Below are 19,844 nucleotides of genomic sequence, written 5' to 3'. Positions count from 1 at the left end.
TGCAATTTAAATAATCACAAAATTACCTGGGTTCTTACTCAGCCTCCTTCAGTAATTGTTGGACCTACTATTTCAAACTTGCATCCTCCCCTCCCTGCCTTTAAAAAACCCATGTGCCTATGCTGCCTTCTGTGGGCAAATCATAACTAGCATTCACTTCCCCGGAAGTGCCCAGAACTTTTGGACGAGAAGCTACAGATTCCCTCATGCATTTTCAAGGAGAGACTCACCTTTTGTACTGTCCAGTGTGGAAAAGAAAGAGTTACAGTAAGGGTGGCTTATTTTTCTTTCCACCTTCTGCCCAGACTGCTAGTAGTCAGAAGGGTATTCAGCAAAATTGTACAGCAAAGACAACAATAAGGAACAATGAAACATTTTTTGTAACTGATCTTACTAACAAAGACATCCTTCATGAGTTTCTTTCATGGTTCTAATATTTAGAATTGCAGAGAACAAACCAAGGAATATTACGATGAGGTCTTTTCCTTCCAGGCACCTCTCTGTTATATACAGCATACCTACTCCTAGAGAATCACACTTTCATTCTGGACCGGTAAGGAACTACTCTTAGTTTCCTAGTGAAATGCTCTTATTTGAAAATGGCTTGCAAATAATGTGGCAATAAATGTGGGGTCGGCTGCATCAAGACAGAACTGTTTTACTTCATTGCACTTTCTGATTTCTCCCCTCATCTCCTTTCCTTCTTTAACAGGGTCTGTCTCTTCACCACAGCCAGACTTCACAAGAAGATATTGCATGTCTAAATCATACATTGGGCAAAAAAAAGAGTGTGTGTTTCTGGAAAAGATGGCTTTTAACAATATTTCTTATGATTTCCTTGACTATTATTTTAATTCTGTTGGTCCTGTACCTTACATTATGTAAGTGGAATGATTCAAAACTCCTGCAGTATAATTTCAGTAAGCACATAAAGGCTACATTTGTTTTCTTAGAGATTAATCTTAAACATTAGGATTAACATGGGGGTGGGGTATATAGCATGTTCATCACAGGTGTTGATATCACTGTCCAAAATGTTATCTTATTGTACTATGAAAAGCTACTGCCCAAATATCATTAACATTTTGCTTTTAGATTCATTGGGACAGTGATCCAGATTCAGTAAAGAGATAAGAAGGAGATGGAATAGTTTTCCTTTAACAGATATGTCTTCCTACAGTGCAAGGGGTGTTGGGGTGAGGAAATTGTACCCTAAGCCTTGAATCTATATCTGGAGTTGGTCCTACCCTATATTATCAGAAATTATCAGAAAACATGCACACACACAAATAAGTAACAGTAAGGAAGTAAAGATTTGCATTTTATAAGTCAGAAAACACCTACAAAACACTTCTTGATCTCTACAAAATATTGCCCCAGGTATTGACAATAAATAGATTGTCAATAAATAAACTCTAGATATATTTTATAGAGTTTACTTCATTTGTACTCGTTGAAAGCACACATTTTCCTTGAAATCGGAAATGTCACCACCCACAATGTAATGTTTTATTTTTATTTCATTTTATTTATTTTATCAAATATGTATGCTACTGAATCTACATGCAAACAAAAATCTGTGCAGAGAACAAAACAACAGTAACACAAATCTTTAGAACAATAGTAAAATTAAGAGATTTGTAATGGAAATCTGTTTTTGGTCAGATATTATAACTTAAAGAGGGAAAATATCTTTTTTCCCCTAAAAATATGTATTTTTGTTTATACACTTAAATCAAAGTGCTTTTAGCAACTCTTTCCCAGCACTTAATAACCTGTTTTTATTTGCTTGCTGACTTGCTAATGAGGAATCCCCTTCTTTCAGCTCCTGCATTCTCTTTCATCTATATTGGTGGAAGTGTAGAAATTTCTAACTTGACCTGCACAAGTGACCTAATGCATCCCAAATCAAATTCATTTATGTTGCAAGCTGAAACAGTCCAGAATTATGTAAGTTCGTTTATGAAAGATATGAAAGTTCACATTCCATTTAATAGTTCCTACCATTGGGATATGCTGCTGAAAAAATTCAAAAGTTGGCACATCATTGAGGGATTTTTCTATGGGGTACTGATTTAATACGTTTTAATTTTCTTCACTTAAGTGATCAATATGAAGGATCAGGAAGCTAGTCTGATGAAACCTGAAGACATTTTTGATGCCTGCTACCTTACCACTAGGCATAGTGAGACAATATGATTCAGGCAGCAAATTGGAGACTAAGATAACCAGTTACTTATATTTTTACTACTGAGCAAGCATGCAATTTTGATGCTTTACTTCAAGGACCAAAATGCTAGAATATTCCTGTTACAATCAGTGCACTGCAATGGTCCCTTGAATGATTTTGCATACATTTATGCATTTCTGTATTATTTTCAATATGTAAGCTTAATATTATTGGCACAATATATACTGTCTGAAATCCCTTTCTCTCTAATTGCATAATGATTCTTTCCTCCTCACACACAGAAACCACACATGCACACTCCAATTTAGGATCACACCCGTCTACAAAAGTTCATGCCCTACTAATACCGTGCCACAAAAGCCATTACTGGTATTGCTTTTGCTGTAGCAGGTAATGCAGCTTTTCGTGTCTCTGCAAAATGCTTTTTGCCATCCTGCACAAGAATGCTCTCTGGTTTCAGTGGTGTGAAGATACTTTACCTAGGTATCAGTCAGTGATATCTTCTTTTCCTTTGTGTGGATTTTGGTATTATCAATTTCTATTTACATCAAAAAACCTCTCCCACCACCACTTAAAAAACCCTTCTTTTAGCCCAACAATGCTTGCATTCTTGCACTTCTCTTCCAAGTTTACTCTGTTTATGAGATCAATACACTCTTCTGGGTCTGCTGTAACAGAAGGTTTGAAATACAAAGCATCTCTCTGTTGCTTGCATTTCCAACTAAATTAGTCATGGATCTCAAAGCTGCTTTGTGCATGGATGACATGAGTTGCCTATGACCTGATTAGAAGCCAGAAATGACATTGATCTTAAGCAGTTTAAATTCATACTGATTTTTGTCTTTCAGCAAACTTCACGTGCTGCAGAATCAGTATCATGCTACCTTGTAAAAATGCAACTTTTAATGTTGAATTGTCTGTGATTCTTTCTCCATATTATTGACTACTCCTTATTTGTGCAAGGTCTGGAAATAACCACAATATGAAGTATTTTTATTTATTGCATAACCTTCCAAGATTATATGCTTACCTCAAAACTTAACAGATATAATTTGTTCTTTATATTTAGCTCTTTAATTGTTTAACTATCAGTTTGCAGAATTCTATGGATCTTCTGCCTTAGGGAATTATTACTTGAAAACTATTATTACTGCATTTAGGTAAGCAACTTTTGCTATATTCCCTCATTGCAAAAATAAATGTTCATCTGTCAACTATTGATAAATGTACTATTCACATTGCACAGATCATAAGATAATAGCAAGAAGTAGAAGAACAGATTTGATCAGGACTTGAGTTTGTTTCAGCTCTGGCTAAAGTTTGCTCATAATCCTAAATATACCTACACAATCCAGCTAAAGTCAATCATGAGCCGTTTTGCAGATAATCCGAATAAGGAAGTGAATATGTGTGAGTCATGCTTGCAGGCCTCCTCCTTGTGCTATGTTCAATCTGTAGTCTCTACAAAGAGAACCTTTCTTTCATATACACCTGCTTAATTGCCCTAATGGTCTGTTTATATCAAGTCTGATTAGGTTCCATTGCAATCAACAGGGTGGTAGATTGCCTGTGATATTTCCCATTGACTGATTTATTATTCATTTGTAATACTTCTATGACACTGAGTATTAAAAATCCACAAGAGTTAAATGTACATATTAAAATCTCATTTGAAATACTGATAAAAACTGTATAAAAAGAAAACTGGCTGTCGAGGCACTACATGGTCATGTTCCGATATTTTTAGCATGACCAGCAAGGCCTCCTCTAATGGTATACAAGGCAAGGCAGTCTGCTAGATATCCTGGTCCCAAGATGTTTGGGCCTTTTTATGTCGGCAATGACAACATACAGATGAATGTGGCTGCAGAGATCGTAGGCAGCTAGGATAGTTCTTTTAGCACAGGTCTTATGTGTAAACATAGTTGGATGTCCCCATGAAGTCCCCTGGTGGCTGCATTCTGCACTAGCTGCAGCTTCTGAACCAGGTCCAAGGGCAGCCCCATATGTCCTCATCCTCAAATACAGAGCCCATCATTGTAGTGTACATCATGAGGTTACCAGTGCAAGGATCACCATGACTAGATTAGCAAGGAATTTAGTCACATGTCATTCTAGCTGAACCTAACTGGCTCTTAAACCAATGAAATCAGTGGGACGTAGTCAAGCAAGCATTTCTGCAGGGAGCTTGCTTGGTAACTGTGTGAATGGAATGCTGTGCTAGATAGTGCCATGTGTCTGTGTGTGTGGAGAGAGAGAGAGAGAGAGACTGACTTTTTTCCTACAAGAAACCAGTGATCCTCCTCCTTCCCATTTTATCCTCGCAGCCTCGCCACAGCCCTGGGAGGTAGCTTAGGCTGAGAGGCAGTGACTGGCCCAAGTCATCCTGTGAGTTTCGTGGTTGAGTGGGGACTAGAATCCAGATTTCCTGAATCCTAGTCCAACACTCTAACCACTGTGTCACACGAGCTCATCCTGATCGAGCCAGCATGATTCTTTTTATGCTCTTAAATTATGATTGGAATGGATTAAGCTAATTAGAGAAAAGAAAATATTATCTGTACGAAGAATATCAAACTTAATGGATAGCACATAAATGAATACAAAACTACTTGAGGCTTATGACTGTCCTGCCCTAATCCCCTTTTCTAAATAGCCAGTCTGTCACCATATCAAAAAAGAGCATGTGGATTGACTCTCTACCACTGTATGCTACTGCAGATCATTGTCACTTTTCTCAAAACAGGAGATAATGCAAAGACCTGGTTAACAGAATCAGAACAAGCTTGTTTAAATAGTGGCATGCTGGGAGCCATTAGCTTAATTACCCAGCCATGCACAGCTTGTTGTGTCATCCACACCTGGGCAGTAACAACCATCAAACAACCCAGAGTGTCTGGGAGTTCTTTCTCCCTCAAATAGACTGTGCTGTCTTGATTTGGCTGACATAACATTCCATCCATCTTATGGCATGGATGAGTCAGTAATGGCCCTCAGAACATACCAGTAAGGAACCCAAGGTGACTTACAGGTTCTCCTCCTCTCCATTTTATCCTCACGACTACAGCCCGTGAGGAAGATTAGTAGGAGAGTCCATGGCTCCCACTATCACCCAGTGAGCCTCAGGGATGGGGATGAGAACCTGGATCTCCTGAGTCCCAGCGCAGCAGTCTCTTCACTGCACCACACTGGTTCTTGCATGCACGATCACATTCTTACAATCAAATTGCACATTAGCATGTAGATAAGGGTAAGGTTTGTCCTTACTCTAGTGTAAGCATGAGTGGCCCAGATATGGATCAGGACAACTGTGCACTGAGCCAGAAGGATCAAATTTTCCACCTTCATTTTATCCCTTCAGGACAACTGTGTGAATTGTGCAATTGTAGCAATGCACACAGACTGATACAAACTGGCACTTAAACATTTACCCAAACTACTGTAATCAATTCTTTATAACTTTACAATCAATTCTTATACTATATTTGGACTTTGTTTTGTCATCTTCATCCAGTGAAGGAAAAAATGGCCTTCGAGCTTACTACTGGAGCACATTTTGGGCCCCACAAGATATCACTCTCTCTTTTAAAAATTTGTCTTTGCTAAAGCAGAAACAAATCAATACTAAAAGGATACTTTCGCCTATGAACAGCACTGCTGCAGAAGCATTTCCTTTACAAGAGGAGTTCGATATTATTAACATGGAAATTTTTGGTAATATACCATTTTATACCCATTAGAAGATTCAAAAATTCACACACACACACACACACATTACTAATTTTGGTGACTTTTAATCATTTTTAGTTTCAGATTCAATGGACTATGATGTAACACTGAAATCTGGTAAGAACTGACTTTCCTCACCTCTTCTGAACAATTCTATGCTGTTAATTAATCTCTGGGGCTTTTTAGCTTAGAAAAAAAAGGAGCAAGAGTGTGCATGACATGAGGCAGGTATATAACACCACACATGGTCTGGAGTAAGTGGATAGGGAGAAGGTTTTTCTCTGTCTCCTGATAATAGTACCCAGATTATTCAATTAAGAGGAGTGGTGGGGGAATCAGAACAAATGAAAGAAAATACATCCTCGGATACATTACATGGCCAAACCATAAAGGGCACGACACAAGATGGCCACCTGTGTAAATGGTTATAAAAGGAATTAAGCAAATTAATACAGGACGGCTGTGAATGGCTACTAGTCACATCAGCTACTACATGCTATCTCCAGGAACAGAGGTGACTTGCTTCTTACGTTCAGTTGCAGAGGAACAGTTTTCCCTTCTGACTTGCCCGTGGGTTTCCTGGAGGAATCTACCTGGCTTCAGTAGATAAATGCCAGGTTCTATTGGCCATGGTCTGATCCAGGAAAACTCTTTCTGGGTTCTTCTGTTCCTATGGTGATCTCCTGAATATTGCTCTGGCACAATCCGCATCTGAATTTGCTCTTTGGTGGAATCCAAAGGGTATCATGAACGGGAGAAATGACTCCTGTCCCAAAATAATTGAATGCAAGTAAATTGCACAAGGGTACAGGAGGTGCTTCCTAGCATTCTGTTCACTCTGTCAAATGTAACCCCTGATATACTCTGAAAAGTGCTGATCCTGGCTTTCTAAGCCTGTTGAAAAATCTCTTCAGAATCTTCTGATTGTAGGGCTGTCACTTTCCGTAATTTCTCATCAGTAAATTCAGTATACTAATATCAAACTCAATTGCTCAAAATGTGAATCCTATGTAACTAAAATGGCAACACCCACACTCAAAGGAAGGTATCAATAGGCTTGGAAAAATGCAGTTTTGCAGAAGTGTGCTGGGGAGGGCGGGGAGAACAGATCCAGAAAGCTCAGTAAGGACTAAGTAAATTCAACAGGCACAGAATGCTGAATGTTGGTGAGGGTGGATAGCAAACCTTGGGGAAAACAAATACAATGAAGTGTCTTGCAAAAAGACGTGGTTGACTGGACCCTCAAATAGGTACACTCCATCCTGCAAGTCTCATTTGTCATTTGCAAATTAACCAATTTAAATCAGTGTCATGCTATTTCAAGAGATGGAATATTTTGAGGGTTTTTTAAATTGATTTGCTTAGGAAGACTACCCTGCCAAATAAAGAAATGCATATTGACCATTTGTGTGAATGCCTCAGACAGTGAAAGTTATTTTACAACTCATGTAAGGCAACTGAAATAACTGCTGGCTTCACATCACCAACATGTGAATGGGGTTCTCGTAGTGGTGGTGGAGTTGGGGCATGACTGCTGGCCTTCTCCTCTGTGTTGCAGCTGTGAGCAGATATGCACATTGGCTTTGCTCACAGATTTAGGAATGAATGGAGAGAGTGGGATCAGCAGGCACAGTCAGGTTACCTGTGTCCATCTATTGATATCCCCATACATGTCATCTGAGTAGGACTTCTGAAAGGTGCAGGAGCTGCTCTTCTTCACTGCTCCGACACTTCACCATGGATAAGAATAAGAATCTTCTGTCATGGGGAATAACTGCTGTTCCTTGAGGCAAATCACTAAAAGGTTATGGCATGATAAAAGTAGATCAGCTCTGTCTATTCAAGATCATTGTAATCAGTGAGATGATATGTGGGAAGAGTGATTATTTAAAACTACAGACTGTCCACACAATGCTCTTGAGCAGTAAAAGAAATAAAAATGAACAAACATTATTCATGCTGTTGTGGCTTATCTATTTGAGAAAGTTTTGAGCTAGCTTAACTAACAGCATAATTATGAAATCTCTATTAGCCCAAGAGCCAGATTTTGTTTCTGAGGCATTCTCGACAGCCACATTCCACTGGTAGGTGGGACCAGAGTGAAAGGGACAGCACTAAAATGCTAAAGAAACATGTATAATCTATCTTCAGGCTTCTCCTGGTAGTACTTAAGCCTTAGAAGCAACATTCCAACCTGTTAGTGTAGGAAAAACTGTACAAAAGCCAGGGAAGCACCTAACAATTTGGTGTTGGGGCCATCTGGAGAAGTCTGGGAACCATACATTAATCAAAATTAGCTAAGTTAGCTGTGAATACGTAAAGCTCTTAGCAATTGTTTTCAACGCAGAAAAGTTAATGATTATCAAAGTATAAATTATAGCTAATAATAAAATTTGTTAGTTAATGCAAAACTGTATTCTTTATAGCATATCTGTGATAGGGATTAAGTCCCAGTAGGAGACTTATTTCTGAACAATGATGTTTTGAATTTGGTTGTAAAAAGATTAATTGTCTCATACTGTGAGCAGTTGTTTGTCTTCTTAAACTGATGTCTTTCATTTGCTTTCTCCATTAGTGGATGCACTTAAGAGCTGTTTTGTGTTGAATTAGCTGGTAAAAGGTGCTGGCTTTATATCAGAAATTCAAGTCCTCTAAGCACAAATCAGGTACATGAAGGCGTTTTTCACAGCCTTTGTGTCTCAGGCTTGTCCCGAGGGACAAGCACAGCACAGAACATAGCACAAAACTGTCTCTCTACATACTCCCTCTTTGTTTGATGAGTTGGAATAAGCCTGCCTTTGTGATATAGGCAGCTTTCCTTGAGATCTGGGCTGACACGTTCAGGATTAATTTCACCTTCAATTTCTTCTTACTGCTTGCAGCCATTGATCTGTTTTGGTTTTGTTTACCAGTGCCCTTTGACCTCTATGCAAAGCCTGGAAATAATAGGACACTGACACTGCTAAATCCGAAGAAATATTTTTATCAGTGGAGGCTGCGAGTTCCATCGGATTGTGTTGTGAGTTTAGTGGTGGTTACCTTGCATGGTGTGACTCCTGGGAGCTGTGCATCTCACAAGCTATCTGCATATGATTTCCTGCTCCCTCTGCAGAACAAGATCATCATGAGGTATGGACAGAAGCAAATAGGACTGTGCTTCATAATACAGAATGGGAGAACTTATGTTTCACATGCAGATGGACATGGGTTCAAGCATGGCATCTCCACTTATGTGATCTTAGGTATAAAGTGCTGGTGGGGAAAGACTTGAAACATGGCAGTCCCCAAACCTTTTGGCTGAGTGGGAACATTTGGGATTTTGAGTATGTGCCAAGGGTGCTCTCACAAAATGACTGCATGGAGAGTTGGCCAAGATCAAAATGACGCACATGGTGAAAATAACCAGTCATAAAACACCCTTTTCCTAGAAAGCAAACTGGTGAGGCTAAGAACAACTAACTGTCCTAACAGCAATTACAAGAAAGAGGCAAGATCTGAGCTCCCAAACACTAAACCATTCTTTGTACTCTTCTGCATGAAATAATGAGACTTGGAGAAAATTCATTTGGCCAGGAATGCTATGTGATGTCTAGAGAGATTTTTTGGAATAAAGACCATGCTGGAGACTGGCACTTAAAATGGGGACAAGATATGGATCTGGGGATATTTGTTCCTTAAATCTATGCTAATTAAACACACAAACTAACAAAACATTCTGATGGAATGCATAATTCAGTAACTGACAATCCACAAGTCCAAGAGTTAAATTACATTATATACACACATATATGGGTTTGTTTTGCGGTTCTTTGTTTTCATAGTCAATAGTAGTTATGCAAAGTTCTACATACCACAGTCAAGAAGAATGAGATAGTAATGAAATGTACTTTTTGGAAAATTTCCTTTTCTTTTCTAATGGCAAAGATATGAAAATCTACTGCAACTTTCCCTAGAAGAGAGCAATGATGGAACTGACTTGCCTCTACACAATGCCATTTATTGTAATTGTAAAAGCATATTTTCTGCAAAGCCACTCAACGCATAAATTTACACATGATTTATTATCACACAGTACTTTCTCTTTTGAGATGCCTGGTTCTCTTTCTGACTGTGTAGTCACCAAGTTCCTTTGCGGTCAAAGTCACTTTATTTTTGTAACTGTTTCCCCATATACAGCATGCTAAAAGCAGTTCACCACAAGCCAAACAAAAACAAAAAATACATTCTGGCTTAGTCACCCTCTTTCTTTCCTTTATAATTGCTATCCAGGCAGAACAGCCTGGCTTCACTTGGGAATAGGCCAATATTTGTCAAGGTTACACTGATGCCAATTATCAGTCTAGGTGACTTTTAAAAAAATTCTGCTGCTTTTATTTTTGTTTCAGGGAGTTTTGGTGCTTTCAGTATTCTTTAAAGGGTGTTAACCAAAGACCAAATTAAATGTCATGCTAAACTGGGGTAGGCCCATGAGCCACAGGGACCTCTAGCCTTTTTCTGCCCCTTCCCGAATTTGCTGTTGAGATTTAGCAGCATGCCAGAGATGATGGTAAAAAATCGCCTTTAAAATCAGGAAAGCCTGACAGGAACTGTTCTGGGGACAATGCAGTACTGAGACAGATGGACATGTGGTATAAATGAATATAAGGCAGTGATGGCTGAAAAGTAGGGCTGGATCTACTGGTAGAACTCTGGGTGATTTCCTGTAGATTAGCAAGAATTTCTGATCCTCAATATTTTAACAACAGTAGCAACAAAACTACTTCATACACACACCAACTACACATACAAATTATATTGCTGAAATAAAGCTCAGAGTGGATTTTGGTGTGGAAGGACTGTGAGTCATGGTGAGTTCTGGTACTCAAAAGAGATTTTTCTGATTTCATGTGTATGTATTTTTCAGTAGGCTCTGGTGGCTGGAACCCAAGATTCTAGCCGGAAAACTACACTGGTACCACAAAGCTCCTCTGAAGTTTATCAAGCTGTATTATCCAGAGTGGTAGCTATATTAGTCTGCGTTGCAGCAAACACAATAAAGTGCCTTGTAGTATCTTAGAAAGTAGCATATTTGTTATGAAAAAAATCATCACTTATTTATCATTACTAAAATCCACTTTGTTGGACGCATTAAGTGTGCAGATGTGCACTTGCATTAGTTAATGCATGGTAGCAAGGCACAATGGTGCTAATATAAATTAGAGAAAGTACAATATTTAGACTAAAAGTGCATTCCACCAATAAAAGTGTATTCCACCAATGACTGAATGAAAGGTACCTGACAATCCACAGAACACAAATAGAAAAGATCTAACAAAATCTGCACAGCCCTACTGAAGGATCGCTCTGCTTCTTCACATACATTGAATTGCCACTGTCTGCTCTTCTCACATTACATTATCCACTGACTTCACTGCTTACAATTGCTCTGCCTAATTCTGTGTATTTGTTGTTATGTGCCATCAAGTCATCATTGACTCGTGGCAACTCTATGAATGAAAGCCCACCAAAATGTTCTGCCTACACAGCTCCATTCAGCTATCTCAACTGAGGATGAAAAAAAAATATGTTAATCACCAGAATCCTTCCCCACCTTAATACCCCCCAGATGTGTTGGACTATAAATCCCATCATCCCCAGACAGTGGTCAAGTTGGCTTTGGATGATAATAATTGTAGTCAACACATCTGGGGGGTATCAGATTGGAAGTCTGGCATACAAAGTGCCACAAAATTCTTTCTTGTTTCAGTTTTAGTAAAAAGTAGCATCCTCAGTCATCTCATAAGCTGCAAATCGAATACTTGGCCAAAGAAGCTGTCAAGTCTGTAACTGTACAACTTCTTGCTTTGTTTCTAGTGTAGAATGAAACCATGAAATACTACTGGGACTCTAGTGAAATAACTTCAAGTTGTCAATTAGTCTAAATGTATTTCAGATGGTGTGGAATGTCTGGGGCTTGGAATCCACCAGTTATACGCTTAACTTCATCCAGTAATGTAATGTTGGTCACTTTCTCTCTGGACCGAAGAAAGGAGAGCAACATATTGAAAGCCTATTTCCAAGCAGTTCCTAAAATTGGTATGTAGCTATCAGACCCAATGTAAGTAAGGCACTGATGCTTGTGAAATACCTTTGAACTTTCATTTATAGTTGCGATCTTGGAAATCTTTCTGTGGATTGAAAAGGAGACAAGATATGGCTCTAGGGATGACCTTTTCTAACATATGTACCATTTTTTTAAAGAATTCTGATAGGGGTAACAATTTGTGCTTCCCTTTCTGAATGTGCAGAGTTACAGATCATCTTTGTAGTCATAGTCATAATTTATTTGTATACAATTGTCTTCTATACAATATACTCAAAGCAGTTCACCATAAAGCATACGAACCCTCCCAAACCAAGACATTCCTATTCAGAACAACTCCCCTTCTTGGCTTCCCTCTTTTGCCTGCCTTTTAAATTTGGCTTTCTAACTATGACCATTTCCCAGCAAGGCACTTCATCTAGAGGTTTGCCTTTTAAAAATGCTACTGACATGTGCCTTTTCTTCCAGGGTTGTTGGTGTTTTAAAACCTTTAAAGAGTGTCAACTAAACACCAAATCAGTACACTAAAGCAGGTTTGGGCAGCATGTGCCCCACAGGCCAGATGAACCACTAGTTTTGGTTTTTTTTTTAACCTTCCTGAATTTGCTGCCCAAATTTGATAGCTTTGCAGTGACAGCAACAAAAAAGTACATCCTCCCTTATAACAGGGTGTGCAAGGAGCAACTCTAGTGTGTATGTGGGTTAGTAGGGATGGACCTTAGACATTGCTCACCTCTTCACTAAGCACATCACTTGAATCATATCACTAACTTATTATATGGTTAATAAGTTGCCCTGGGGGAGACGCTATTCATCAGATTCACCATGCACATGGTCTTGAAGAAACTTTCCATTCCCAGTGGCTATAAGTCCCCGAAGAAAAGCTTCCAGAGAGACTATTATCAATAACAAAAATTTTAACAAGCGGGGAGTGGAAAAAAGAAATCCATGAAATCAAGTGGCATGCTATGCTTAGTTGGGCCCATTTTCCTGAAAACTCAGTAGTATTTTGCAGTGGCATGACTAAGGAACAAACAGGAGTATGCTGGTGAGCTTTAGTCCACAGCAGTGTGTACTCTAATGTGTCCATAAAGAACTTGCACATGGGACAGCTTCCATTGTTTAGAATGAATCTGCCCATGAACCTCTGCTGATTATGTTGTGTCAGTAGGATCCACCACTGACACAACCAGAAGGCTACCCCAGAAAGAAGCTGAAATGACAATTTCTGCTGATTGATTCCATTCTAGAAAAGAGTGGTTTAGAACATTTCTAGTCACTTTAGAAACATAACTGCCTATTGTGCTGATGGAGAATGCCTAAAAATCAATGTTTCTCTGAATTGAACAAAATGTCAGACCAGGGTAATACCACTCCCTTTCCACAGAACATATGTAATGAAACTATCAATTCACCTTCTTTGGAGTCATAAAGAAGAATGGAAAGATGGAACTAAAAAGAAGGGGGAAGTATTATACCCACTCTTCAACCTTGTTCACCACATGACTATCTAAGAAGGGCATCCAGCCATTGTGGGTTGTCATGTTGTGCAAACCCAGTGCCATTTCTGCAAGGTTGGTTATATTTTGTGAACAAGCCATTTCGAGAACCTATGGCTTGTTTTAGGGTTGTTGGTACCCCTGTCGGTCTGCTGTGCCATCTAAACCTGGAAGGGGGATTTTGTCATGGACTCCCAGGAATGGCTGGAGAGCAACACTGCCACCCAACCAAAGCAGAAAGAAAGGACATGTGGCTCATTTTTCATGATTTTGCCATTGCCTGCCATTCTACTGATGTCAAAACAGCCCTTTGGAAGGATCATTTCTGATTCTACAGTTTTTTTCCTCCAATGCCTCAAAACAACACAGTTGGGCTTATAATGTTTAGTATTATTATATTTTCAGGCTTTTCACAAGTGTGCAGGTGCACACATATGACTACCCAGTAGATTGGAGGAGCCAAATGAGTGAGTGCATCAAAGAGGGCAGAACAGCATTGCCACCTTGGTGGTATGATTCCCTTGATTTGAACTGACACTTCTAAGTGTCTTACATCTTTTCAACACTTCCCAACTTCCCAGCTATACCAGGAAGGGAAGAAACGAATCACCCTTTTTTCATGGTTCCTTTTTGGAGGAGTTACTGCTGTGGTTACTGCAGACTCCTGACAATTTTTAGAAGACCACCGAAATTTAATTTAATAGCTGTGAAGTAAATGGAGATGAAATGGATGCACATTGAATGGCTGGGAATTAGGGAAGGAACACCTGCATAAACTGCCTCACCTCTATTTATTGTACATCACAGCCCTTAAACAGCCACAGATTTCTCCTCTGTTGACTTCCCAATCATTACATATTTCTGTGGGTTATTTTAGAACTGTTGGGAAATCATAGTAACTGTAGCAGTAAGTTCCCAAAGAGGAGGCGTCTTCCCTTTCTGCAGTAGCTGCAGACTCAGAAGAGCATTGAATAGACCACGAACACTCCAAATAAGGAGGATTACATTGCAAAGGGAGAAACCACACCCCCCGCATTTTTTGTTCTGCTACGTTCTCTCCCTGTACTGGTGCTTTTCAGTTGGCAAATTGTCAACTGGACCATAGCAACAGCATGCAAATTTGCCTTTATTTCCTTATTTAAAACATTTTATATCCCCTCCTATATCCAACCAGGATCTCTAGATGACTTACATAAAAATAGAACGGCAGTGACAAAGACAGCAAAATCCACAACAGTGCTTGCATACAATCACAACCTACAATATATAAAAGTATGTAATAAAATCATTCTAATCATTAAAATACTGGGCAAATAAAAGGTTTTGAGCTGGCTATGAAATGAATAAAGACTCTTTATTCATTTCAGTGCCAGGTGCACCTTTCTTGGGGGCAGATTCCACAGCCAAGGCACTAACACTGAGAAGGTCCTTCCCATAGTATCCACTCTTCTAGCCTTTTTCAAAGAGGGCTTCCAGAGAAGGACCTCAGCAGATGATCTTAATGTCTGGGTAGATGTATATGAAAGGAGACGTTTCTTCATATATCTAGGCCCTAACCCATTTAAATCACTGTGCTGCTGGGCTGGTAGATTGAAAGGTCGCCAGTTCGAATCTGGACAACGGGGTGAGTTCCCGTGCTCCGTCCCAGCTCCTGCCAACCTTGCAGTTCGAAAGCATGCAAATGCAAGTAGAGAAAAAGGTACCACTTCAGTGGGCAGGTAACAGCGTTCCATGCACTTCGGTGTTTAGTCATGCCGGCCACATGACCACGGAGACTGTCTGTGGACAAACGCTGGTTCCCTCGGCTTGGAAACGGAGATGAGCACCACCCCCTAGAGTCAGGCATGACTGGACTTAATGTCAAAGGGAAACCTTTACCTTTGTGTCAATGTTAACAACCTTAGGGCAGATGCAACCCTGTCCAGACTAGGACAAATATTACTCACCCACAGATGATCCACCTACCAACAGTGCCTCCATCTTACCTGGATTAAGCCTCAGTTTATTGGCCCCCATTCAATCCCTAATTCTGCCAGGCACCGATCCAGATTCATTTTCAGATAGTCTTTGCTTGTCACTGTGTGTCCTACTTCTCTACTCCATTCAACTGTCGAAACAAGCAAGAAAATTGACTAGACAAGAATACATATATTGGACAGCTGAAAATGTATATGCGAACACTTCTGAAAGACTGTTAACAACAAAATTATAAAATAAATTATTGCACAATTTTCAGGGGACAAAAAAGAAGATGGTGACAAAAAGGTGTAGCAGTCAGAGCTGGGAGGGGAAGACAAGATGGGTTCTGCCACAAAGGATACTGGGATACATGCTGAAGCAGCTGGAGGACTGAGGGAGAAGGACTGGGGGAACAACTCACAGTAAGCCTGATCATCTGTTAGGTGTACCACGGGTTATTCAGCAAATAGTCAACCCACGGTGGCTTGTCTTCAGGGTGACTTGGTGGCACGTGTGAATGCACCATCCTATTGGTTTCCATGGTTTCCTAAGCAACAACAGTTCTTTTCCTTCTCCCCAACATAGTATGTGGTGGCCAGTATACCTCTTGGAATGGGACTGTAATTTCTCCTTATTACCCAAGTTACTACCCACCAAACATTGACTGCCACTGGATTATCAGGGTATGTATTTTCAGAAGTAGCAATAAATAATGATATTTTAAAAAATCATTTATCTATTTATTGATTTTAAAAAGAAAATAATTTTCTTCTGGGACAAGAAACCTATAACTTTTATATCATATTAAAGATATTTGTTTATTTAAATGTCATTACCACCTGTGTTGTAGATCAAAATAGATTCTAAATCAGCCTAACATGAATGTGAATTATTCTTAATAAATGTTTATCTAATTCTTTATCAGTTCGGGGCAATTGATCCTCTGTCCTTACCTTCACAAGTTCAACCCTGTGAAGTAGGTTGGTTTGAGTGAGAGAATCAGCCCATGTTGTGGCTGAGTCAGACTCTGGACAAACGTCTCTCAGGTCCAAGTCCAGCACCTTAGCTGCTATGCCACATTTCAAGTGTTGAGTAAGTTGCAGCTGTGGAGAAAAATGACAAGTGGATAATGACAGGATTATAAATAATACTAGCACTAGTGGGTTGGTGTGGTGGGTTCTTTGCCAAGTCCCTTTTCTGTTACTATGTACAGAACACATTGCTTGTATGACAATGTATATATAGGGCATGACATAGTGACCCAGTGGTGAGACAAAACCATTCTGTTCATGCTCAGACGCTATTACTGAGCCTGTTCTCTCCACCACAGGGTGAGTTGGAAGACTGCACTATTCTCTTGAGTTACCAGCAGGGATTTAGTGACTGAGTGTGCCCCCATATAGACAGCAATTTCTAGCTAGAGAATGGACCAATAAAACCTGAAGCCAGCTCAAGCCTGCTCCACAAAAATTGTGAAATTGCTTTTGGCAAAAATTTGTGAGTCATTCATTTTCCTGCATCATGTCCAAAACTACTCGGGGAAATGGGGTTTGCGTTCCATTGCTTGATTATGCCTCACTGCATAACTTCTCTTCAGTTCTTTACATAACTTGCCTTCACTGAGAAGCAGATTGAACAATGGCTGTAGTGAACAGCTGTGCAGCCATGTTATCCAACCGGTATTTTCCCCGCAGAAATTTTGAACCAACTTGTATCTGTGAAGATACAGCTTTAGAGTGCAATCCGTAGAAGCAGCCCTTGGAGTATCCTGTGCCCTGGGGAGCTGCTGCCTACGAAGCAAGAGCATCTTCATATTTCCACCTTCCTTTTATGCATTTTTCTCTGGACTGTTGAGCCCATCTAGAGGAGGTGCACCAGCAGGGACTAAACTAGCTCATCTCTCCACTTCTTGCCCTGCCCACTGGAATGCCTCCAATGCCCTATTTTGAGCCTTGGGAGGTGGCCAGCACAGTTCTTTCAGTGACCACTGAGGCTGGGGTTTGCAAGCTGGGTTCCTTTCCTGAGGTCATAGTGGTGTCTGTGACCTTGGTGGGGGAACTCTGATAATCCTGTTTGCTGGGATGTTGTCCAAGAGGCCACAGGATAGTTCCCACCATCTACTTTAATGGGGTAAACCCATCCTTTAACAAAGCTAAATTCTGGGAAAGAACCATGAATGTGTGATTTAGGATGTCACTATCATTCTACCATGATTTGATGACTAACAGAGCAGTCCCATGTCCTATACCATCGTATGAGTCATAGGATTCCTTCAGTTCCCAGATCCAAGGCTGGAAAAAAGCTCTGACCTCAGCACATGCAGGGGGAAAAGGACAGTTTCTTCTCAGAGGCTGTATGAAAAATTTAAGAGGACTTTCTATGATATTCCAGGATGCAGGAATGAGACCAGGGAAGGGATGGATACAATACATATTGATGTAGTCCTCTCTTCCTGTCTCATCTAGCTGAGTCACAGGGCAGTGGGAACAGGGAGGTGATGAAGAGCACTTCTGCAGTCTTCCTCCCCTGCAGCAGATGGCCATAATTTGCCAAGTTCAGAGGCTAATTGGCATCCCCATTAGACTGTATTTTAAGACCCTTGTTGGATGTACATACATGGATACAGCCATCTTCCTTATGTTTTTGGACAGCAGCACCTTGAACACTAAGGGACTTTCTCCTCATACCACACAATCATATCATATGTACTCAGAAGTAAAAACCCAGTAAGTTGAATGGGGCTTACTCTAAGGAGCACATAAAAGATTGCAGATTTAATTGATTAAAGCTACAATCTGATAGTCATTCATAGGCTAATGGGACTTCACTCTTAGTAGATAGTAAGCATTGCAGTATTAATGTGCTGAAAAAAATGCACAGGTTATTTTGAAGTATAAAAGGGAAGAAAGTGCAATATATATTCTTTCCTGTATGTTGGTGTTCTAAACACTTCCTTTGTTCATCCCAGGCACCACTACCTGGTTATAAATTACAGTTGAAAATCCTTGTAATACAAGTCCAGGAACAGTCTCAAGGTTCCAGTAAATGTGATAAGGATTGGCTGGAAATTGATGGAGTTAGGTGAGCTATTATTTTGTCTGCTACTTTCTCCACAGAGGCTTAAGAGTAACTTGTTCATCTGTTAGACAAGCTCTTGTTCATATATTAAGAGTTACAGTATTTCATTCCTGATAACAAGAAATGCTAGAAAAATTGGTAACAAACATTAGAACAAAGCATAAAAACGTGTATCATGTTCATTGGTGACCACAATACTCAGGAAGAAAGCATGCTTCTTGTAATTAAACGACATCCCTGCCATTGCAGATTTTGTCACTGAAATTATTTAAAAACAAAAACAGGAAATGAGGAAGAATATGCAGTCAACGGGACTTTTAAAATTTGCACATCCCTTTGCTCTATGTAGAATGGCTTTGGGTCAGTGGGAATTACTTTATTTGAAGAATACCTCTGCTTGCACTTCTGGATTTCCCCTTCCTCTCATCTCCCCTGTACTCTGCAACCCAATGTGATCTGGAGGGTCCCCCAACTGGAGAAATTTGGGGTGCACACAACAGAGCTCATGGGAGGGTGAGTCTATTCTGTCAGTGGTGGCTATTCTGCTGGCAGAAGGACGCCATTGGGTACGACGTGCATTAAGCATTTCTAAATTTCCATTTCCTCTTTTTAGGTGACCCTAGCTCTATGTAGCACGGTCAATGATTTTTGAAAGTTCCCCTAGTTTCCCTCTAGTGGCTTGACAGTGAAAAGGAAAGGGGGTGGGAGAGGAATTTTCTTAAGATTCAAAACCTTGACTGAGACTGTACTGACATTGTACTGAGATCAATGTGGAAAGAGTGAGCTTCTCTGTGTAATAAGGGCCCATTCATGAATCACCAGAAAAGATTTCAGCCATCTAAATGTTCTTCCCCAGCTTGTAAAGAAAGGAGGCTCAGGCACCTCCAGGATTCCTGCTAGCATGACTGTGCCTCTCTGCTTCCCTCTCTGAGTCCACAAGCCAGTCTCGGAGTCTGCAGCCAGTGAGATTCTTTCTGAGTCAGCTGTGAGGGTGAAAGGAGGGTGTCCTGAAGCCAGATTCTCAACTCTATCCCACTGCACATGTTGAGATCAAAACTGGTACTCTAACTCATGATCATATAGGCTGTTTCTAGAGGCCATAGGATTGCACCCTTAGTAAAGTTTTTCTTGCACTTTAAAACTGTGTTCAAATTACTTACCAACTGCATTCATATTGGGCCCAAGTGGGGTGGGGCAGGCACAGCCATTCTACTTATTACCACCATTGGGGTTTCATTATGTAACCTTTTACATGTGCTAGGTTTATGAGAGAGAGAGAGAGAGAGAGAGCGCTGTAAAATGGTAC

At 40.1% G+C, this 19,844-nt stretch overlaps 1 protein-coding gene across 1 annotated transcript in view; it reads left to right on the top strand.

The window, feature by feature from the left end:
* Positions 1 to 19,844, top strand: part of TMPRSS7 (transmembrane serine protease 7) — a 61,981-nt gene that overhangs the window by 30,566 nt on the left and 11,571 nt on the right. Inside the window, exon 18 of the mRNA XM_044441770.1 lies at positions 18,429 to 18,541. Coding sequence (XP_044297705.1) covers positions 18,429 to 18,541 — 113 coding nt within the window. The remainder of the gene's footprint in view (positions 1 to 18,428; positions 18,542 to 19,844) is intronic.

The sequence above is a fragment of the Varanus komodoensis genome, unplaced genomic scaffold, assembly GCF_004798865.1.
Source record: "Varanus komodoensis strain SLA01 unplaced genomic scaffold, ASM479886v1 scaffold4, whole genome shotgun sequence".
NCBI classification, from domain to species: Eukaryota; Metazoa; Chordata; class Lepidosauria; order Squamata; family Varanidae; genus Varanus; species Varanus komodoensis.
Note: the sequence above shows the minus strand (reverse complement) of the source record. Positions and strands in the feature narration are given on the sequence as shown.